This window comes from Epinephelus fuscoguttatus, linkage group LG15 (assembly GCF_011397635.1).
Source record: "Epinephelus fuscoguttatus linkage group LG15, E.fuscoguttatus.final_Chr_v1".
NCBI classification, from domain to species: Eukaryota; Metazoa; Chordata; class Actinopteri; order Perciformes; family Serranidae; genus Epinephelus; species Epinephelus fuscoguttatus.
The window spans coordinates 24410052-24434904 of NC_064766.1; the positions used below are offsets into that span (position 1 = coordinate 24410052).

Here is a 24853-nt window from a genome sequence, read left to right on the forward strand (position 1 = left end):
TTTTTGGAACAGGTTTGATTTTCTGCGTTTCTCGCATCCATCAGAGCCTTTACAGACCTTTGATTAAGAATCAGTGAAGAAAATGTGACAGGGGAACGGGGCACACAGAATAATTTCATAACTCAGATAGCTCACGTTCAGCAGGTTAGGTATGAAAAGAAATCCGTCATTCAGGTGGATGATGATGAAGAGGAGGAGGATGTGGACCGCACACAGGATGTGGAGGACAGACAGGGAAGACAGGTCCGCCCCTTCATGCAGCTGCAGTGCCAATTGCAAGACAGGGAGGGAGTGGTGACAGTGAAGAGAGGCAAAGGAGGAAATGTGCCTTTTCATTTTGTCATGTTGCAAATTTTCACAACGAATGAAACAAGAAAATGCATCTGAATCAGTGTGCAAGGTTTCTGTATCTCTGTATCTCTTTAAGATTTATCAGTCTGGACTTAAGTGTTGGACAGACCAACAGTCCAACATTGCCATCCCTTGGACCATGCTGCTGAATGGCTACAAAAGCAACTTCCTATTTTTTACAACGACTTTGGTGATAAAAGTCAACCAGACCACACGGTTGTTACTTATTGTCCACTTCCCTTATAAAGAGCATAGAAAGGCTCTGTTGGCATGACGGTAGTGCCCCAAAGGATGCTGGGTGCGGGTTGAAAGGGGATCCACGAAGAATGAGAAGTATGCACTGAGAGAATTAACCCCCATAGATGGCACCAGGCCTGCTGCTCCCCCTCTCTGTTTACTTGATTATAGAGGACAGAGACCACATAACATTGGATAGGGTTACACATTCTCAACCAGGGAGGTCTATGAGGCACTGCGTGGTCACTGATGTTATCTGAGAGGATTATGGATGGTACACAGTAAGGTGACTCTGGTACTTTCTCCTACTCCATGCCAGATGCTCCATATTTTGACATGTTGTCACCAAGGTCCCAGAAGAGTTCTTTCCCAGCCGACTACACCTCTGAACTCCTATTGGCTGCTGGCTAAAGGAGTGGCTGTAGTTCTGTATGTCTGGCCTCCTACTTGTCAGTCTCATCGGACAGGAGGTACCGTATAGAGGCTTGCCCCTCCCTGCTCAGGGCTCTTTTACACACAAGCAAACCCAGCTTCTGTTATGGCAGGGGCTGCACATTGGCATTTACCAAACAGCCGCGGCATGCCACTCTCCCTGACAGCACCTCCCCGCCTCCTCAGGAGACAGACAGACAGGCTGAACTGAGCTGAGAGCAGACTGTAGTGGACTGTCTGACACACACGCCCTCAGACAAAGTGGAGAAACCAGCTGAACACATGTCACCAGGTAAGCTCTGGTTTAATATTCATCTCGTATCTCTCAGCCAGTGTTGGATTGGATAGTTAATCAGGGCCGAGATGCTAAATGTTGACCTTGAAAGTCTTTCAATCGGGGACAGGCTGATCTAAATTCAGGGTCAGAAAAGCTTTTGACTCCAAAGTGATTTAACAAATTGTGTGTGATGGACCTTTAGGCCTGTACTGAATACTAATCAGACTTTCAGAGGAACAACTTTGCCATTTAAAGATTAAATGTTGAATTATATTTACATTTTATTTAAACTTACTGTACAGAAATGCACTTGAACCAACACAAACACACACAAGCATGTGAATACACACACACACACACACAGCTTCTATTTTAACCATGCCATGTTAACATACCTTGGTTTTCTTCCTTGCGTGAAGTCCCTGGCAGCTGTTTCATCCTACGAGCTTTGGCTCCACATACCACACAACGAGGCTTAGATGCCACAATGCAACTCTGACCCTGTTGCTGTTGGACTGTGACCAGAACTCTAGTGGTCCAAAATCCCCAGACTCAAATACAGAAACTGAAAAGAGATCACAGAACTTAAAGGATTTCTAGGAAGTCTTTGTGGAGAGAGTGAATAATACGAGTTTGACAGAGAAAAGAAGAGACAGATAGAGCAGGAGGGAAAAGGCAGCTCGGGTCCAAACAGTTGGCTTTGGTTTCTAAATCAACTCCGAACAGAAGACAAGGTTTAGAGTTATGCGCTGGAAAAAACCACAGTCTGTACAGCCAAAAAGTGGAGGAGAGGAATGATTTTTCCGGGAACAGAACATAGACAGAGAAACATGTAGATGTACATATTGTACAGACAGATGGGTAGAGATGCATAAGGATAACACTCAAACATACATTCTCAGTGCGAGGGCTCAAGTTCAGGATTACTGTAATTGTCTGAAACTTTAGAAGTCAGGCACCCACAGTGGTGTCAAAAAGTGGTTCTGTCCAAACACAGAGTACACGTATGTGGGTGGTTGGGACAGCATGAGTATCCAAACTGACAGCTCTGCAAGTTCACCCCACGTGAACCAATGAAAACAAAAATGTTAAAGAATGTCTGTAATTTCAGAAGTCATAAAAAGACTGCAGCGAGGCTGTATTTGAGCTAAATGCCAATTAGTTAGGCTCACAATGACAATGCTAACATGCTGATGTTTAGCAGGTACAATGCATGGATGTATAAACACAACTGGACACAGTGTTGGAGTAACAATCCCTGTTTATTCCTAAGAAGCCAGAAAAGCTTGACTTGTGTGGTATGAAATTACCCGGATCTTCTGTATCATGGGGCTCATTTAGCAAGCGCACGAGAGACTTATGGCAGCTGAGTGGCTAACTTCTGTTTTAGCCTTATGCTAACTTGAATAGGGATAGGGATGATTTAATGCTGCAGCTCTTCTCAAAAGAAATGTCATCAGACCAAGGGGATCAAACCCCAATACTGAAACAAGTCTTTTTGCTGGGTTGTAACACTTAAAAAATGTATCCAATGACATCTCTTTTGCAATGTAAGTCTATGGGAAAAAAGTCTTTTTGGGCCCCATGGAATTACTTTACGGACCTGGATGTTGTAATTCCACAGCTGGCCACTATGCAAAATTGGCTTAAAAGCCTGGCGCCAGGCTCATGGGAATGTCATCAGATTTGGAGGTATTTGGCATGGTGAACTGGATACAGCATTGGAGGCGGGCTATGATTCATTCCTATGAAAGTTGCTCGGTGGTGCATGAAGCCAAAAAGCTCTATTTCCACAGTATGAAATTACCTGGATCTTGTGCATCGTTAGGCCCACAGGGCAAATGCACTAGAGACTTACGGCGACTAAGCCGCTAACTTCCAGTTTGGCCCTACACTAACTTGAATGAAGATAAAAGTGCTAATCTGCGCGACTGTTCTAGAGATGAGAAATGTCATTGGATTGGATGGCTCAAATCCAGGTGGTGAAAAGAGTCATTTCGCAAGAGTTCTGATTCTCAGAAAACTGTATCTATCTATTTATAGACATCTCTATTACACGAAAGACCCGAAGGGTTGTAATGCCACCTTTGACCACTACATCAAATTGGTCTCAAAGCCTGGTACTGTACCTGTGGGCTTATTGTAGCATGATGACATCTGCTAATTAGCACCAAACACAAAAAACAACTGAGGCTCATGGAAATGTCATCAGTTCTGCAGGTATTTGGTCATAAACCAAAGTGTTGGCACAAAGTTTGACTTGATAATACTGGATGAAAAGTCAAGAGATCACTAAAGTAATTCATCCTGAGGGGGACATGAAACCATGTACCGAATTTAATGGTAAGCCACCAAATATTTTTTGAGACATTTCAATCAAAACAACAAATGTCAGTTGCATGGCAACACTAGAGGAAATATCAGTGGATCACAAAAGTCTGTAGGATTCATCCTCTGGGGACCATGAATGTCTGTACAAACTTTCTTGGCAATCCATCAAACAGTTGTTGAGATATTTCAGTCTGGACCAAAGTGGCAGAACAACCAATCATCATTGCCAACCATCATGAGCACTGCAACATATCATTGCTGGTATTAACCAACAATGAGCATCAGTGACCTAATCTTACCTGCTACTGACTTAAATGTGAAATCTAAAATGATCCCTTCATTCTTATTCAAGCATTCATCATGGCTTCTTTGGGAGGTCGCCCCTCTTGCTGTGTCATGAGTTCATATTTAATTTGTGGCTTTGGTAAAGAATGCTGTGGACAGAAATGTTGTGATTATGAGGTTTTTGCTGATGCAGGAAGTCTGAGAGGTCTGTGTGAGAGGGGACACATTTACCGCAAGGAGGAGAGCAGCTGTGTTGGGAACAGCAAAATGAAAAGAACCCAAATAAAAGAAAAAGGGATGCTTAAAAAAAAAAAGAAAAATAACAAGGGCTTTAGCTCGATACAAAGGAAACCTTGATTTTAAAAACTCAAGGAGAAAAATTAAACTCAATCTGATGCTTGACTTCGGATTGAGTTCAGTGTGTGCAGACGCAGCATTGGCTGGGGCCTGTTTGGGGAAAGGCAAATTTTTTTTACGTTTCATTTCTTGGGTTTCCTGTGAGGTGGGCCTGCTGCTCCGAGCATACACAATTTAAACCTGCGCCACGGAAATGTGGAGAGAGTTAGGCAATGACTCTTGGGAACTGCCTAACCCTAACTCTACTATATTGTTTCCTCTGTGGTAACCAGTCAGAAAGTATGTCTATATAAAGTAAGAAACTTGTGGGCTGCAGCAGCTTGGATTTGACTTTGTTTCTCTGACAGCAGGCAATAAATATATTCTTAAAATATACATCTCTGTTTCTGAATGTTAACGTTATACAGCTTTCAATACTGGCTACTGATATCACTCTCACATCTGTGCAGTAAATATGAAGCCATACAATGAGTGATGGATAGCTTAGCTTGGCTTGGCTTAGCTTAGCGTAAAGACTGGAAGCAGTGGAAAACAGCAAGCCTGGCTCTGTGTTTATACAAAGGGGTCGCACCTAAAGAAATTATTTGGATTATTTTGTCAGGTTGATGTATTTTAATTAGATATAACATTGCAATCCAATTGAGTCAAGTAAGTTTAACATAAATAAAAAAAATATATATGTAGACAATTTATGTAACTATAGGTCATAGAATTAACCTAATTGACTTTAAAAATTCTATGTAGTTCAAATATGATCAACACATTTGAAATACAAATATTTTATCAACAGTAATTACATATACATTACATACATTTAAATAATTTCTTTATTACTATTATTATTACTACTCTTATTATATTTTTTTTTATTCACTTATCTTATTGTTAAAGTAAACTCAACATATTTGAAATAGATAGAATTTATTAAAAATAATTACATACACAGGGCGGCACGGTGGTGTGGTGGTTAGCACTCTCGCCTCACAGCAAGAGGGTTGCCGGTTCGATCCCGGGCGTGGGAGCCCTTCTGTGCGGAGTTTGCATGCTCTCCCCGTGTCAGCGTGGGTTCTCTCCGGGCACTCTGGCTTCCTCCCACAGTCCAAAGACATGCAGATTGGGGACTAGGTTAATTGATAAGTGAGCGTGAATGGTTGTTTGTCTCTATGTGTCAGCCCTGCGATAGTCTGGCGACCTGTCCAGGGTGTACCCTGCCTCTCGCCCGATGTCAGCTGGGATAGGCTCCAGCCCCCCCGTGACCCTCAAGAGGATGAAGCGGTTAGAAAATGAATGAATAAATTACATACACATTATTTAACCCTCCCAGATGGGCTGGGTTTCTTTTAAAATGAAGGCAATGAACACCAAAAGAAGAAATTGCCCCCAAAATAGCAAGAAATTAGTAAAAAGAGAAAAGTAAAATAAACAAACAACCCCCCTCCAAAAAAATAAAAACAAACAAGTAAATGACCTGGATAAAATTCTTTAAAATTATAATAATTCTGTAACATAATTTTAAATTATTCTTAAATATATATATATATATATATATATATATATATATATATATATATATATATATATATATATATATATATATATATATATATATATACATTTATTTATTTATTATTAAATTATTTACCCTGTTGACCCTAACCAGTTTCACTCCTCTTGCCTAAAACTAACCAATCCAACCAACAAAAACAATGAGTACAAGCCAATCACAGGGAGAGTAGGGTGGCTAGCTAGCTGTTTCCCCCTGCTACCAGTCTTTGTGCTAAGCTAACTTTCTCTCAGCTGTAGCTTCATATTTGGCGTCCTCACAGATGAGAGTGGTAACAGTCGTCTCATCTAACTCTCAGCAAGAAAAGGAATACGTGTATTTTACAAAATGTGCAATCACTCATTTTCTAGAAGTGCTTTTTACATGGCAGACATCCAATCTTGAGATGAAACTCTTCATCTTTTATCTCAAAGCCCTGAAAGTGTTTCCATTCTGTTGAATGCCTGCGTTCTCAACTTGATGACTGAGCCAGCAGTGAGACTGATTGAGATGTCAGCAGTAACAGGTGCTCCGCTCTACACTGCTGATTGACAGAGTCAATGGTGAATGCTGCCTCTGCTTGTAGACAACATTAAGCTCCTTTGTTCATCTTAATGCCTGGCTACCTCTTGACAAAATCATTTATCTTGTTGTCCTCCCAGTTTGTTTGTCTACCTGGAGGACAATGAACGATCTTCTGTTGGTCTGTAAAATGAAGACACATGTCTGGGTCTCCTCTCATGACATGTACTTTAGTGTTACATACACGTGTGAAGGCTAAACTTAGACTCATAAGATCCAGTGCTGAAAGATCCTACTCAACATCATAAAACCCTGCTGGCATAACAACACACAGACTGTATCAGTTTCAACACATGTGTTAGGTCTCTGAACAGAACAGAACATACAGTGAGAAGGAACTCTGCTATGATAAGTGCTTTCCCAGATCAAGGAGACACAGCAATGGGCCATGAGATGGAATTGAACCTGGGCCGCTACCAGGTGAGCTACTTGGGCATCAATAGCCAAATTTCTGGACAGAAAAACATGAAGAAACACCATGTATGACAGGCAAAGCTGGATGGGGCACATGCAAGACTAGCAAAGTTTTAAAGCTAGAATAAAGATACTGGTATCATATGAAACTAGACGACCAAAGACTTCCACTGGTACCAGGTTATAGCATCTTGTTGGAAAGGAGGTAAATAATGCTCCAAAGTTAGGCAAAGTTTTGGCGAGGGAAAACGTGGCACTGTCATTTTTCCAAAATGGCACATTTAAATATTTCTACATACCGGGGTCCCGAAACAGTCTTGGAATTTGATGAATTGGATATGACTGGAAAATGGGTCTTGTTCGTGAGTGAGGGTAGAATGCACCGTGATATGGCTCTGTGGTTTGGTGTGGCATCTGCAGTGATGTGGGCACTGTGCCAAGCTGTCGTGGTGAAGAGGGAGCTGAGCTGGAAGGCAAAGCTTTTGATTTACTGGTCCATCTACGTCCCAACCCTCACGTGTGGTCATGAGCTCTGGGTAGTGACCGAAAGAATGAGGTTGCAGATAGAAGCTGCTGAAATGAGTCTCCTTAGAAAGGTGGCTGGGCTCAGCTTTAGAGATAGGGTGAGGAGCTCGGACATGCAGAGGGAATAGAGCCGCTGCTCCTTCGCGTTCAAAGGGGTCAGTTGAGGTGGTTCAAGCATCTGATCAGGATGCCTCCTGGGCGCCTCCTGTTAGAGGTATTTAGCATGTCCAACTGGTAGGAGGCCCCAGGGTAGACCCAGCCCAGCCCAGCCCACCTGGCTTTGGACAAGTGGTTGAAAATGGACTAGTGTGTTCTAGGATGATCGCAGCCTCAAGAAACTTTAAAACCACAAACTAGAGACTTCGGGCATTCAGAGGATGTACTGCGTTCACAGGTGTATTGACAATAAGGAGATTTCCCAGCAGTTTCCAGAACAGAAGTGCGGGACATCCAATGGCCAAAAAGGAAACTCTAAAAGTCAAAAGTTTTTGATACCAAATTACAACATGGATTTTTCTATGGTGTTCCACAATGTTTTAATGTGATATTTTGGCCTAGAGATTATTTGAAAATTGCCCGTGTTGCTGGTGGGACTTTCCACCTGTTCGTAATTCCCATGGCTGGCCTGAAGAAAAACTGCAGAGTACCAAAATGTGGCCTCAGCTGTTACTCACATTCACTTTCTTCTTTACTTTATTCTTTGGTCAGAACCTTTTGTGTTTGCTTGAAAAGTGGCTTTTATTTTATTTGTAAGGTATCAGAGAAGTATCATCTTAGATCAGTTCCAAAACTCAGGGATCATAAGAGAAATACTATCAGAAACTGTCAAACTATACAGAGCCCTGTGGTAGCATGGACTCCTAGCCTAATTCTCAGATAATATTTGCACATCCTATATGTTAAACTCCACCCAGCTGGAAACTAGAAGTGCCAACATACTGTAACAGACATGGAATGCATAGCTTGCCTAGGGGACCTGCATGCATGCATGTACATTTGCAACATGTCAAGTGTAAATGTAATCAATGCTGTGTTATAGTCTTAGTTGAAGAAAACGTGCCCGTCCATATCTGTTTATTACAGATTTGCTGCTGTTTATCGCTCGACATCGGATAGTGTGTGAATGACGGAGGTCAAAATTCCCAGCAGGGCCATTTGGTGGTGTTTGTCTGTTTACTGCATAGCTGACATTGTTTGGGGCTGCGGCTCGGTGGCTGCGGTGCCTCAAGAGGACAGCAAGCTGCCACAGAGGCTGGTGGTCAGGAGAGGGGAGGGGAACATGGGAGGAGGGAAGAGGTGAGGATGGAAGGGAGAGACACTGAGTGAAGGGAACAAATGACTACAAAGAGTATCGATTATTCTCTATCATATACACTGTATAAAGTTAAGAAATGAGAGTCAGCAGAACCAGAGGGCAGGGGAGCTAGTACTGTAAAAGTTACAGTCAGTGACAGTTCAGTAAAGTAAACAAAGGATCTGACAGAAGACTGTAGTAGGAGGCACAGAGAGAGCAGGAAGGGAGGAAAGTAGTGACTCACAACAATGGTCGTCTGTATTTATGTCTGTAGGAGTATATTTTTGCTCCGCTGGCCATAGCTGCTGGGCTAAACAGTCCCAAGCTATTTTCAGCTCTCGTCCTGGATGACAGGGCTGTAATCAAGTGAACATCAGGCCTGCCACTGTTGAATAATAGCAGCCTGATGCATGGAAGAAATGAAGCAGTGAGAGTGTGAGAAAAACAGAAGTCTTTGGGAAAAGAAGGGAACAAGAGGGAGGAAGAGAGAGAAGGCACTTGAGCGTAATTGAATGTTTGTGTTTTGTGCGCTTCGCTACATGTGGGAGAATGAATAAGAGGCAGATTGTGAACGGAGTACAAAAAAAGGTTATTGCTGCTCAGTGTGCTCTTCCATCTGGTCATTAAATTAAGATGGAGTCTCCCACCAAAAATACCACAGCTGAACCTCAAGTGTACATCAGTGCCAAAATTCATCTGTTTTCCCCCTCACAAATCATGAATGTGTTCATTATTTTATTAGATAACCACACTATAACCGCTTCTGCCACTTGTAAAAATTCCCTAACATGTGTTTCTCATGTGTCGCTGGCTAAATTCAGTCTCCATATTTGATTTTTTTATTTTGTTTGTTTTGTCAGATACCAAAAGACCCACCAGATAACGTGGCAGCAAGTTTGTTTGGACAGCTGAAGACAAAAAAAGTGATGGAAAGACAAAATGGTAAGAAAACTTCCTAAAATTACAGAATTTTACTTAATTTGTGATGGATACTAAAATACTTTTTTGTTTACAGGAAGTATCTTGTCCCATAAAACAACAGAGAATGGAATTAAAGGGAAGCCCCCGTACTCAGTGGAAACTCCTTATGGCTTTCGACTGGACCTGGACTTCCTAAAATACGTAGATGACATCGAGAAAGGCAACACAATCAAAAGAGTCCCCATCCAGCGCCGAAGCAAAGGCCCGAGAGCCAGCACTCTACCCAGGCACCTCAACCCTTCTGGGTGTGCCTACCGCCCGAGTGCCTGGGGATCTACTGGAGCTCTTGGCCCCAGGTCCCGACTGTCAGACACCCATCACCATGGCTACACTTCCTGGGCAAATGATAACAGGTCGCAACTTTCTCCCACTGGGCTTAAATCCCTTGCAGAGATGGAGGCCAGAATCAAGGAGTTTGATGAGCAACCACTTGGCGAGCACATCAGACCTCATCTTCTCCGAGCCTCCAGTCTGCCGCTCACAGTTTTACTGAGACAGGGATCAGAGTCCACAGATGAACCCGGGAGCCTCCGGAGCTCGAGGGATCACCTTGGAGGGAGAAATGCCTCATGTGAAGACGTCTTTGACTCCTCAGAGAGCCCTAGACCCCAGGACTGCTCAGGGCTGTTGAGGCGCCTGACCGAGGCCCTTGAGCGTGTGGGGGAGCTGGAGATGGAGGTGAGGGTGATTCCAGAGCTAAGGGCGCATATCTGCATCCTCCAGGAGGAAAGAGAAAGGCTGCGCCTGGGCCTGAATCCACATATTCCACCCCCATCTATGAATGGAACCACAGACCCTTGCACGTCATCCCACTACAGCACAGTGGACACTAAAAGGCCACGACATGAAAGTCATATAATGTTTCCCAGAAATCACCACGTCAGTCAAGATGACTCTAATCCCACACACGAGTGGAGGACTAGTACAGATCTGGACGAGCTGCTGACGGTGACGTCCCTGCAGGCTAAGGTAGCTGTGCTGGAGCAGAAGCTCCATGAAACTGGCCTGGAGCTGCAAAGGGCCTTAGGGCTGCTGAGGGAGCAGCAGGAGGAGAGCAGAAGGAAAGATGAGAAGATGGAGCACCTTATTAAGAATCCTGCTGTGTGGGTCCGTGCAGAGAGAGTGGTGGTAGACCAGGACGGAGATGACACGGTGGTGAGATCCATTGAACCATATAATAAAGTGTCAAGAAGTTCAGTTGCAAGGACTGTCACCATGAACGGACAAGGAAGTCGACAAGAAGACCGTGTAGAGTCTTTGGAACCTTCAGATGAAACAGCCGAGGTCGTCCACCACATACAGAAGATCAAGAGGCTCCTGGAGGAGCAGTGGGAGTGTTTGTGTGCAGACCAGGAGTCAGGAGAGGAGGGTAAATCTCTACAGCACCCAGACCCCAAAGTCAACTCCCTGCAGCAGGAGATGATGGGACTTGTTGACTTCCTCAGCTCCTACTACACCAAGCAGGGACACAGTGATGGAGAAAGGATTCAATATGGAGGTATTGTAGTCCATAGATGGTACTTTATGTCAATGTAATGATTAAAAATAGTTCACTACGTGCTTGACCTTGACCTTTGACCTTGTCGACTGGGTGCTGAATCACTAATGTAAATAATTACCTTGACCTTAAAACTTGGACCATCAAATTGTAATCAGTTCATTTATAAGTCCAAGTGGACGTTTGGGCCAAATTTGAGTAAAATTCCCTTAATGCCTTCTTAACATATCACCTTGATGAAACTAGATGGATGCAAGGTCACGGTGACCTCGACCTTTGACCTATGACCACCAAATTCTAATTACTTCATCCATGTCTCAAAGTTGACATTTGTGCCAAATTTGAAGAATTTCCTTCATGTTCACGAGAATGGGACAGACGGACGGATGTCAACTCACTGAAACTTGAAAATAACAACAAATTTGTACTTCACACAGGAATCCAAATGTTGTGATAAGGACTTATATATAGGAAATAAGAAGTCTGTTTGCTACAAGGCAGAACAACCACTGCAGTTAGACTTCATATTTTCGCTTCACTCTTATTCCTTGAGGGTGAACTTTGATATTAATTTACCTGTCATCTGACTGATAAAAACATTCAGTTTTAGTGGCTTTTTGTTGACTGGTTGTATTTCATTGGCAATTATGAGTAGTTAGCTTCCATCAAGGCTCATTGTAAGAGTTCTGAACTGCTTTTATTATAGGCTTCAAAGCATGCCCCTTTCAAAAGTGAAATCTTGAAAAGCTGAAATAGCAGCTTTGAATCTAAGAGATAAGTGTTTTCAATAAACTGCTCTCTAAAAACAAGTGATTCAAGTCTTAGACTGCAAACATTATGGGTATGAAATAGTAATGACAGACTTTATCATTTCAAACGATAAAAACCTTGAAAGGAAGGCTATAGGGTTGAATAGGGTGATCTAAACATCATTGGTGTGAGATGAATCAATGGAGCTCTGTGTAGCGTAGTTTAGTCTACACTGTTAAATATTTGACTGTACATGTACAGTATATTACCAGCTACTTGTTGCATCACTTTCACAGTAGGTTACTGTATACTTTTACAGTAAATTAATGTATACAGCTGTATACTGTGATCTCAGTGGTTATGCCTGCATATTACTGTGATTTAGCAATGCTCCTGTAAAATTACTGTATTGACCTGCATGAATTTCACAATAAAATCCAAAATATGGTTAAATATCACAGTTGTAGCCTTTAAGGTAATAACAATGTAATTTATTGTGAAATATTACAGTTACATATTGTAACTTTATGGAAATAATTTGCAGTGTATGTATAATGACGTATAGCAATAAAGAAAAATGTTTGGTTCAAATTTAGGTAGGGGGAAGCACTTATGGGCAGAGAATCAGTCTTCAACCCAACATGCATGCAGGATGCTGTAACTCCTTGGGTGCTGCAACACAGTGCGTGAGTGTTGTTAACTTTTGCGCGAGTTAATGATGTTCATTTTCATCAGTTGCAAACGGTATATTCAGTTTACAGTTCAGCTAAAACCAAACCAATCGCCAGGAAATGTTTTGGCATTCTACGTTTCTGCAAACCGCAGATACATTACATTACATTTGTGCATTATTATGTAGTGGATGCTTTGAAAATGTATGTTTCCCTAGATTTCAACAATGCTGTGGTTAATGTGTGGTTAGGCACAAAAAAACTTGCTTATGGTAAGGAAAATTAGAATATTACTTGAGTAAAAGTGTGATAGTTACTGTTCTTAAGTAAGTAAGTGGATCGGCAGTTTGGTGTGGCAGCTGCAGTGATGCAGGCGCTGCGCCGGACCGTCGTGGTGAAGAGGGAGCTGAGCTGTAAGGCAAAGCTTTCAATTTACTGGTCCATCTACGCCCCAACCCCTCACCTATGGTCATGAGCTCTGGGTAGTGACCGAAAGAATGAGATCACGGATACAAGCTGCTGAAATGAGTTTCCTCTGTGGGGTGGCTGGGCTCAGCCTTAGAGATAGGGTAAGGAGCTCAGACATAAAGGGGTCATTTGAGGTTGTTAGGGCATCTGATCAGGAAGCATCCTGGGCGTCTCCCGTTAGAGGTGTTCCATACACGTTCCAGACAGACCCAGAACCCACTGTAAGGATATATATCTCATTTGGCTTGGGAAGTCTCAGGTTCCTGCAGGAGGAGCTGAAAAGTGTCGCTGGGGAGAGGGATGTCTGGGGTGACTGCTGCCGACCGGGGTTACTTAGTTACAATACACCACTGGCAACACAGAAATAAGAGGAAGCTTTTGTGTGGACTTCGGCTATTGATGAAAAGCTACATGCTCTATTTAATTTCACCAAAGAAACACTTAAAGTCTTCAAAGTGTTGCTAAATGTGGGAAAAATCCACACATTTGTCTCACAGCACTAAAGTGTAATTTGGTTACTATTTAGGCTACATCACAATGTTTCACTGTCAAAATCAGGCCCACAATTTACCCGTTAATTTACTCTCTTTATCACTGTGACAATTTTGACTACATGTGTGTTCTCAGTGGCTTCTGTAAATAAATGGTTGTGTCTGAAAGCACCATAATAAGCCATAAACCATGATAAATATGTATTTCATAATGAGCATGTAATGTTGTTGTTCAGCTGTGTGTTTATATTTCATCATATCCTCTCTGTTTGTCTTCCGTGTAGCCTCTAAATCCATCACAAGGACAGACGGATGCACCCGGACGTCAAAAAGCCTACATTCTGTGGGTGTTAATGAAGGGTTAGTAAATAACTCTCTCTGACTTCAGTAACCTTTAGAGTTATGATTATTGCACAAACCATAGTTTTGGTTGACAGACACACTAACTTGAGGTTACTTAAGCTACTTTTGTATCATTCTGACTGAGACAAACATCATAATTTAAGAATGAAAGATGAATGCCACTCCCTCTTAAGTTGCCAGTTAAAAGAGAAAAGTGAACATTTACCGTTTCCCAGGAGCCTCTAAAGAGAGTTTATTTATTTTTTCTAAGTTATTATAGTCAGAAAAGATGGAAGGGGTGACTGTGGCAGTTTCCAGGATGGTTCTCTGGGGCTCAGGGTATTTTTTGGATTTGTTTTACCACAATATACGAGATCTGTTTGGTTGTCATCCTCTACGAGTGAACACAGTGAGATTTACACTATGAAAACGTCACACGGGCATTTTATTTAATTTGTTTCGACTTTTTCCTTTGATTTCCAGCTTTAAAAGGATTAGACTCAAACATTGACTGAGTTATCTTGGAATATGAATAATGCATTAAAAATCTCATCCAAAAATCTTTGTCTTGCTCCTAAATGAGCCAACTCAAACATCGCAGGGGGAAAAATGGTCGATTGACTTTAATGTTGATTCCTGATGCTGTAAATACTGGCACTGAATTAAAAGTTTAATTTTTTACGACATTTAAACAATATATGAACTTCTCTTCACCCTCTGATCATTGGAGATTAAGTTGCCAACATTTACCAGCACGCAAGTGGCAGACAGTTTTAATTTTCCGCCCTGTTCTCCGTTCTTTATTTCTTTAAAGACACAAAAGTGGAAATCTGGTTGGGCAGGACCAGAGTGAACAGAAGGAGAGCAGCATCAGCCCTACGGAGATGGCTGCTGCCCAGGTGGATGCAGACCCAAAGACGAGACGGATGGAGGCAGCGAGGCAAACGAGCCCAGACGGACAGATGATATCAGGAGCAGCAGGATCAGGGTGGACAGATGGAGGCGTAGCGTCTGTGGAAGCTGAGAAAACGGCCAAGACGAAACCTCAGCCCCCAGCAGAACAGATGGAGGGGAGCTCTGGCTCAGAAAGCACCACCGGGGGCAGGTGAGAGGGCCGGAACGAACGCCTTATCAGGGTTTGTTTAGGAAATGTAACAGTGATGTTTACTCTTTAGGGAATAGCTCCTGTGGTTTTATTTAATCTCATGGGGATATGTTCCTAAAACTATGACTCAAAATGTCTTTCTATTCCCTCTTTCCTTATGCTCACACACACACGCTCTTTCTTTTAGAGAGACAGTTGGTGCAGATTTTCTGACTGCTTGTCAGTTCCTCCAAGATCACATGGACAACATGGAAAACCCCAACGATAACATGGTAAGCAGCCCAAGTCAGTGTAATCAAACCTAAAGAAAACATATTCATTCAATATTGTAGTGACTTACAGTAATGTTGTTCGTACATCTTAAGGCTCAGACAAACCAAACCAAACTAGATTTGCACATCACGTGTTTCGGCCAAAAAGTTGTATCCGAACACACCAAAAAAGACTTAAGCCGACAGCCAACTAGCATGCCTGTATAGGAGGAAATAACTCTCAACACCAGCAGGTGGTGGTAGGCTCTATGCATCACTCAAAAAGGGAAACTGGAAGACCAACAGGAAGGATTCAAGATGCTAATTAGCCAGTTAGCACATTAACGACACAACCTGATGCTCCAAAGAACAAAGGATTTTTACCATGCCATTCTCTTCTGCACTGCAGTGAAAAGCCAATCAGAGTGATTTCATTCACCAACGGGTTCTGCTGTCTCCAGCTCAGATTCACCATTATGAATCAGCTGAAAAAAAGCCAACTTGGGTCGACTAGTGCCAACAGTGTGGGACACACCACAAAAACTAGAGTGACAGACACTCACTAGTGGCCCAACAATAGCCAGTGGCCGACTGTCGGCTTGGTGTGTCAGGGTCCTTAAGGTGATGGACAAAAATCTCTTAACTACCTATACTTTGTATGATCTTAAAGCTGCTTTAAAAAAATGTAGATAAAATTTGAATGATGTCGCTCGTGGATAAATCCACAAATAATAATCACTGAGCTCTGCAGTTCCTCTCCGCTCTATGGAGCATTTTAGCATCTTTCAGCTCACTGTCTTTGTTTAATGCCCTGCAACTTAACTGTTTTGATTCACTCTCACAGCTCTCATCAGCTTGTTTTAAGTAGAAAGCTCCAATAAATCAGCCATGAAATCTGAGAGAAATCAACACCACCAACAAACAAGATCCTGTTTCCTGACGTTAGCATGTGGCTACATGTAGCAGTGTCATGGCAGCCGGGAAGTGACTGTGTATTACAGCACTTTGTCCCCTTAAAATCACCAATAAAAGCTTCTTAATGGAACCAGATATGTTCCAGACAGAATATAATCTGAAATTGGAGAGATATTTACAACATCTGCAACAGAATTTACATGTTTCCCTGACATTAGTATCAAGCTACATGTAGTAAAAGAAATGCAGTGAAGAAAAAAATATCAGCTGCCTCTCATTTTGTCTCAAAAGTAGAAAAATCTGTTGGAAACAGAATATTGAGAATGGTCTGAAGCCAGAGTTTTTTTGCACACAGGTATTGCTTTTATGTATGTTTATCTCATTATTTGAAACTTTGGCCACATTTAATATGAACATCCAACACTGTAACATTATGCGACAGATAATAAGGAAAAGAATATCTGTGACCAGTTGCACAAAACACCTTACGTTTTCTCCACAAGTATGACACTTAAGGCTTAATTTCTCTTTAGCTTAGGGACTTACACAGTTGCACAGAATCCCTTAAGATATTTCCTTTGTTTCCATAGAGATCGTTTGCTTGAACTCACAAAGTTGGCTTATAGTTAGGTAGTGGAAAAAATGGCAGAAGAAAAGAAGACAAGAAAACTATATTGGTGAGAGGAGGAGAACTTCTGGAGGAATACAATCATAATAGACACAAACTACAAAGTAAATTTGATCCCAAATACCAGAAAACAGAAAATGATTACAGGAAGAAACAATGAAAATGAATTCAGTCAAAGTGTAAAATTGAAAGCATATCCATCGGGTTCTCCTGGTCACAGAACACTTTTCTTAGGATGTGTTTTTTTTTCATTTATCACCATAAACTTGGTCATGTTGTAGTTAAAAGACAGTCAGAGGTACCTTAAGTTTTTTTTTTTTTTTTTTTTTACCTGGCTTTGGTCTTTTGTGCAACAGTCTAGGTATTCCTTAAGTATAAGACCAAGACAAGGAGAAAACCAGAAATACTTAGGTGAATACTTTATGTGAAAACCTTTAGGAGAAGATTTAAGGGTGTTTTGTGCTATCAATTTTATTTTGAGGAAATCTTAACTAGGACTTTAAGTGAAATCTTAACTTAAGATGTTTTGTGCAACCGGCCCCAGGTGCCCTTTACAGAGAGTGAATACTGCAATTAGATTTGACTCGTCTGGTGGACAGAAACACTACTCTAAATTCATACTGATGTTGCTCTGAGTCTCCTGAATATTTCATGATTGACAATATGATAATGTTGTCTTTAGAAACAAATTATTACCGCTATAAAGTCTGTTAAATGAAAGATGATTACCGGTATTCCATGTGGTATGCACTGTATTGGTTGAATCCCTATGAAAATTCAATCACAATATATTCCTGTCTTTTCCAGAGGAAGGCCCTGATCGTGTTGTTTCAGCACTGGTTCACTGCAGCAGCAGAGGAGACTTCAGAGGCCAGCAGGGTGGCTATGTACCTGAGAGAGGTGAAGAAGACCACGCCCTCACTGCTGGCCTTCTTGATCAACCTGGCTGATGATAATGGCAACACAGTGTTGCATTACAGCGTGTCCCACTGCAACTATGGCATTGTCAGCCTGTTACTGGACACAGGTAATATTCATGTGTTGACACAGCTCTTTTACATTGGAACAGCTGACTTGTAAATACTGAAAGAAAAACACTTTTCTTTGCTTTTACAGGTGTGAGTGATGCGAACTTTCAGAACAACGCCGGCTACACAGCCGTGATGCTGGCCTCACTGACAGCACCTGATGGTCCAGGTGGCATGGAGGTGGTCCGCAAGCTAATGGAGCTGGGCAACATTAACATTCGCTCCAGCCAGGTAACACGTCCAATGCAAACACAGCTTAAATGTGTAAACATGGGTAATTAATGCAGTGGGTTTTTTAGATGAGTGGACTCTGGTGGACTCATTTGACTCCCAGTTCTCTGTGAGGGCTGTTTCCAGTTTTCTAATGGAGGATTCATAGAAATATAATAAGAGTAGAATGAACATTAAACTGTTTTCCATGGTCATTTGACTATGGTGACTGTTGTGAGTTGTTAAGGTGTCACCACATGTCAGTCCGTTTAAGACCTCAGTTTTGGCCTACCGTACACACTAAGCTGGTGTTTACCTTTTGTCTTTGTTTTGTTGATGCTCATCATGTAGCCTGGGCCTATAATCAGAGTCAAAACAGAGATGGTGCATAAAAGACGCCTGTCCATGCTTCATACTACCTCACTACTCATTTGGTCATTCCTGCAAAAACCTCACCTCAGTGAGTTAATGACTTGCTGCAAGTCAGTTAATAAGGAAGTGAGCTGACTACAACAGATTACAGTCATGATGACAAATTGCAGAGCCCTCATGCATGACACAAAATATGTGTTGACTATAACTGATGTGTAACTTTATGTTGAAGCACTTTTATTCTAATGGCAAAAATGTCAACACTTGTCCATGTCCATCCATCCATTTTCATGTGCCTACCTGGGGCTGGGTTGCCAGGACAATAGGCAAAGCAAAGCACCCCCGACGTCCCTCTCCTCAGCAACGCTTTCCAGCTCCTCCTGGGGGACCCCAAGGTGTTCCCAGGCCAGACGAGATATGTAATCCCTCCAGCATGTTCTGGGTCTGCCCCGGGGCCTCCTACCAGTGGAACATGCCTGGAACACCTCAAACAGGAGGTGCCAGGAAGCATCCTGATCAGATGCCCGAACCACATCAAATGACCCCTTTTGATGCAAAGAAGAAACTCATTTCAGCTGCTTGTATTCGCAATCGCATTCTTTCAGTCACTACCCTGAGCTCATGACCACAGGTGAGGGTTGGGACGTAGATGGACCAGTCAATCGAAAGCTTTGCCTTCCGGCTTCTGACAGACGCTGCACCAAACTGCAGATCCATCTCACGCTCCATTCTACCCTCACTCGTAAACAAGACCCTGAGATACTTGAACTCCCTCGCTTGAGGCAGTAACTCTCTCCCAACCCGGAGGGGGCAATGCTGAGAACCATGGCCTCTGATTTGGAAGTGCTGACTATAACTGATGTGGAACTTTAAGTTGAAGCGCTATTGTTGAGATCACTCTTTCAAAGACATATTGGTGCTACACCATTGCAGCTCATCTCTGCAGGCTGTAATCTGTTTACATTTGTCTGTCGCTCAGTGCCAAGTCACGTTTGGTTGCCCTGATTGGTTGTAGCTCTGTCTAGTTGCATCCTGAGGCATTTTGATCAGCAGCGCTTGAACTGATAATGAACTGAGAGGTTCCAGACTAATTCGCATTTGCAAAATGGTGTGACAACGCCAGGCAAACACTAGGGACAAAAAATCTGAATATTTCTGCTCTGCTGCTTCAACTTTGTCCATTCTTAAAAAAAAAGTCTCTTGTTACTTCCCAGATTTGATTAAAGCGCAATACTAAATCATTAGCGTCCTTTAGCAGGACACTGAACTTCAAAAGACAAAATGAGTTGAACTCTGACATCTCAGATTAACAGTATCTAAATAAGGGGCAAAGCGGTAGCCTACAGATAAATACAGTGGGTTTTTACCTCTAATGATGATAACAAATCTCTGTTCATTTTCTGTCTCTGTCCCTCTTCACAGACGGGCCAAACAGCTCTGCACTTGGCAGTGAGGCACGGGCGAGTTGTGATGGTTCGTCTGCTGCTGAGCTGTGGCGCCGACACAAACATCCAGGACAACCAGGGAACCACGGCCCTGATGTTCGCATCTGAGAGGGGCCACACACACATTGCAAGGCTGCTGCTGGAGAGGAGCCAGTGTGACCTCACCCTGACTGATAAGGTGATACTGCAGAAAACCCATAGACAGTTTACGTCCAATAAAATCCTCTTACCCTCTGACAAAGAAACAATAAGAAGTGTGTCCTCATTTTAAGTGCCACTAGTGTGAGATGCAGGTTGTCTGTGATATTGTTTCTGGTCATAATACTAAAGAAATCACTGTTAACTGGACAAGCCATGCCCCCTCAAAAAGAAAAAATCTACAGGCAGCACCCACTTCAAACTAAATGTCAGAAATAACTCCATTTCTCTTGTGAAATCCTGTTATATTTCTTAACAAAACGCCATATCTACTTTTCTATTCACATAACTGAGCACAAAAAGGAGCTTAGATGTATGAAAGCTCGAATGTTTTGACTCACACTGTGTGGACGTGGGTGGACTGACAGTCTGGATGCAGCGGAATGGAGCTTTCCCAGGATTAATCAATGCTACAGTAAGACAAATCTCCCTGGGCTGAGATGAGCTAATCCGCTAACAGTACCTTATCTGCCAGTCTGGAGTGAGTGGAGGCAGGGAAGAGAGCAGAGAGGATGGGATGCAAATGTATCTTTCACTTTTGACACAGTCTGCATTTTAAGTAGAGTTTTCAAGAGAGAAAAAAAGACCATCAACCACAGGCATCCTAAACCATGTTTCACCTTGACACAAACCCAATTAATTAGACTAATTTAGTTTTGATTAAATTAAATCGTAACCAATTTATATTAAAGACCAAAAAGGCAACCTTGCAGAGAGTTTTGTTATTTAATTTGTCTTCTGGGAGCCTTAATTTTGCATCTTGATGAAACTATTTACATGTAAACAAGACTAAGGCCCAGTCCCATTTCATATTTTTACCTCAGAGCAGAGTTATAAGGGTTAGCAGTTGAAAAACTTCTATAAAATTGGACAGCCCTTCAAGACACTGATATGTCATCAGTAAGTGTCAATGGCATTTCGGCAGATGCAACGACTCTTTCCTGACATTGCATATATGCTGTCTTCTGCAGTAGTGACTTCTCTTACATGGGCTACATACAGGCAACTTTTTGCAGTTGTTGGGATGGTTGCGATTTTTTTTCCAACGTAAGTGTCACGCTATCAATCGAAACAAGTCATCAAATAAAAAAGAACGTTGCTTCATTATCAGGCCACTACTGGTGTTCTGTAGGCTAACGTTAGCAGCCGTGCTCCTACCCTGTCAGTCTACACTGGTATTAGATGAGTGTTAACAAGTGCAGCATTTTCTCTGCTGAACTTTAGTTACATTTTAGGCGTCATATACAGGATTGTCATGCACAAATCAGTAATAACAATGTAATGTTATGTAGCTAGGTAGTTAACAACCAAGACATCAGCATACTCCTAGTGGTTTTTTGTCATGCTTGTGAAAAAGAAAAGGATGATATTCCATTGAAATTACATTAAACTCAGATAATACAAGGGCTTTCATAATTTTAAAATCTTTATTAACAAATAAAACACAGTTGTGGTTTTTCTGTTGCTCGTACAGCCATCTTGCTGGTTCTAAATGGAGTGCCATGTAGCCCTAACACTTTGCCCTACTATTGTATCCCATCACCCTGCCCCTGGACGTGAACATGCAAAACATAAGGTGCTGGTATAGAGTGTTAGGACAAAGTGTTAGAGCTAACCTGAGTTATATGAGTAATCATTAGCAAGATGATTGCACAAGCAGCAAAAGAAATTCAGTAATCAATAAAACATTTAATTTATGATAACCATTGTATTATTTTTCATTAAAAAAATCACTAGTAGTATGCTAATGTCTTGGTAGCTAACTATCTAGCTAGTGATTTGTGATATTGGGCTTTATAAATAAGATTGATTGATTGATTGATTGATTGATTGATTAGGTAATGTTCCATTGTTATTACTAATTTGTGCAGGACAGTCCTGCTTTTTCATATATTTCCATGTCACTATTTAAATTTAACTAAAGTCCAGGAGAGAAGTTGCTGCACTTGTTGCCACTCCTCCAATATCAGTGCAGACAGTGCAGACACCGCTAGTGGCCTGATAATGGCCTTTTTGTTTGATGACTTGTTTGATCAACTGATAGCGTGGAGTGCCCATGCTATTTCTATCTTCATCAGACACACTATTATAAGATAATTACTGGCATAGTTGCATCTGCTTCTGTAAACACCATTAACGCTTACTGATTTTGTGTCAGGGTCTTGAAGCATCGTCCCATTTATAGAAGAAGACTGTAACCACTGCCCCTTGTACCTCTGTTCTGAGGGGCAGAGTTCACTTGATAATGAGGGGCAGGGGTAAAAATAAGAAATGAGATTGGGATTGGGCCTAAGTTTGCGTTCATGCTGGCACCTCTCTGAGGCTGTATGGTACTTCGTAGCTGGCCATCAATGTCATTAGAGTTCATATTTGGTTGAATTTTGATTGTGATGCCTGGTGACCAAAATTCAATGTCACAACAACATCTAATGCCAACTTCAATGTGACATAGAAAGATGATGACTGATGGTGTTGAAATTTTGATGGTTTTAAATTGTGTTCTTGAGTAACCAAAATCCAACATCTTCCTAACGTCCTAAAGCAACATGATCTTGGCGTAAAGTAACAACATTTAGTCATAACGTGCAAAGATCAACACCCAATGGCTGCTAACATTATGAAGTTAACCTCCAAACAACATGAAATTCTAACATCCTCGAACATTTAAAATATCATCAACATAATTTTCATTCCAACCAAAATATAATGTCTGTCCAAAGTAACAGTCCAACGTCTGGTAACAGCTGGGTAATGTCATCATGACAATAACAATGCTAACATGCTAATGTTTAGCAGGAATGTTTACCGTGTTCAACACTTTAAGCATGTTAGCCTCTGCATAAAAACATAAAAATGGGTACTTGTAAGTGTGTATAACTTAACATGAGTGGAGAATTTAAAGATCTGTGTCTTTCGTTTTTCTTTCTTTTTTTCCCACAGCGCGGTCAAACTGCTCTCTCTATCGCCATGCAAGGTTCCCACACTGATACAGCCGCCCTCCTGCAGGCTCACGCTAAAGCCCGAGCTTTGTAGTGCTGGAAAACTGGAAAAGAATCTGCAGACATATGATCCTCTCACATCTGCTCTTTTCTATCTGAAGAAAAACCTGACACCAGGTTTAAAGCTAACGCCATGTGCTTGGGTTGAGCTGTTGCTGCCATATTGTTTTAAAATCCTGTACATCTGCACGAGCATTAGCTTGAGTTCTGGATGGGATTAGATTGTTGCAACAAGACTCACTGACGAGTGAGGTAAAGCTTAGATGTGTTTGTCATGATTGCTAGAGCAGTATACAATAACTGTCTTTACTGTTGATGTGAAGACATCATGATAGTTATGTCTGATCTTTGCACATTCAAATAGAGTGCTCCAGGGATGACGTTAGCTTAGCATTGCATTGGTTCCCTCATCAAAAAGCCTATGGGATTTTTCCATTGGATTTTGGATTGCCAAAAATAAGATCTGTGACAAACAAAGGTTTATAATTCTTACAAGTTTTGTTCAGCAAGATAATTGAACATCACTTTCATGATTATTGGAGCCTAAATGCCAGAACTAAAAAGCTAAACATGAGCATGTTACAGTCCTGGAGGATTATTAATGTGCACCTCCTCCTGTACTGCTGGTTTGACTAAAATGAACAATGACAGCAATATAGTCCACGATGAGCAGCGATAAAATCAACCTGCGTAGTTGTCCCTCCATTGTGACATTAGAAAGTGTCACATTTATCTTGCAAGTGTACTCTTCTTCAACGTCTTGAAGAAGAGTACACTTCTTCAACTTCCTGGACTTTTTCTGCATGGACCATTCAAGAGCAGCTTTCTCACACAAGGCATTTGATCTGGTCCACTTGTAAATGCTGCTGTGAGAACACGAACCAACTCTAGACAATTATACAACTTTGTAACATAATTAGCCTGATTCATACCAAAGCAAGACAACTCTAGGTCTGAAAGCACCCTAAGACACATAGATGCTTTAGAGTTCATGAGTTAAGTATTTACTGATGTATTTTATGTCCTAAAACAAAATGTGAAAGTCTCTTAACCTTGTGTTAGCCACAGACCTTATTTTAGGCATCTAACCAAAAACCCATTCGAAAAACCTACTGACTCTAAGACGAGGGAACCTGGAGTGCAAAAATGCTAACTCATTTCTGGGTTTTAAGACTCATTGCTGGGGCACTAGAAGCTTAGCTTTGCAAACTATGCAATTAAAATATTTATTTTGTTTATTGCATTGGTCACATGAATATGTTGACAATGATCCAAAGGTGTTGTTTTATGTTGTTTTGAAAATGACAGATTGCTATTTGAATTCTTGCAGCACTTTTTAAATAAAATGTGTGTAAAATATATAAAGAAAAAAATACATGCTGCATGCCATGCACATGAAATAAAGACATATTTTGGTGCCAATAAACCAACCTGTTGATTTCACTCACTAATAATTGCTACACTGATGTATAAATTGCCTGTTTTTAATAAAATGACCGAAAACTGGAGCCACTGTGTCATTTCAAAGAAGCAAACATGCCTTTAAATCCGGTGGTTGAGCTGTCGAGCTGCATTAGGAACTCATTCATCAGCTTTGTAGCTGTAGTGACAAACCTGACCAGCAGGTGGCACAGCTCCTCCATTTCACTCCAGCCACCCAAACCAAAACACAGTAACACACACATACAGAAAGCAACAATACACATAAATCTGGAATTCTAAAATGAGCATATCCAAGGGATTAGATCTAATCCCTTTCAAGTGTGACAGACAATTATAAACATGACACCCACCGAATTGTACTAATTCCACTGTGAGAGAGGACACAATGAGATTCACCTGCAGTCTGACTGTATGGCAGCTGGTATGGCCT

The 24853-nt window shown here is 41.6% G+C and overlaps 1 protein-coding gene across 1 annotated transcript; it reads left to right on the forward strand.

Moving 5' to 3' along the window:
- Positions 1-1261: 1261 nt before the first annotated feature.
- LOC125902528 (KN motif and ankyrin repeat domain-containing protein 2-like) lies at positions 1262-24486 on the forward strand (the record flags this gene model as incomplete). Its single annotated transcript, XM_049598964.1, has 10 exons — positions 1262-1312; positions 9489-9570; positions 9644-11107; positions 13772-13847; positions 14644-14934; positions 15122-15206; positions 17536-17755; positions 17845-17987; positions 19761-19961; positions 22922-24486. Coding segments are annotated over 10 exons (2706 nt in total), but the record flags the coding sequence as incomplete, so codon positions are not given.
- Positions 24487-24853: the final 367 nt, after the last annotated feature.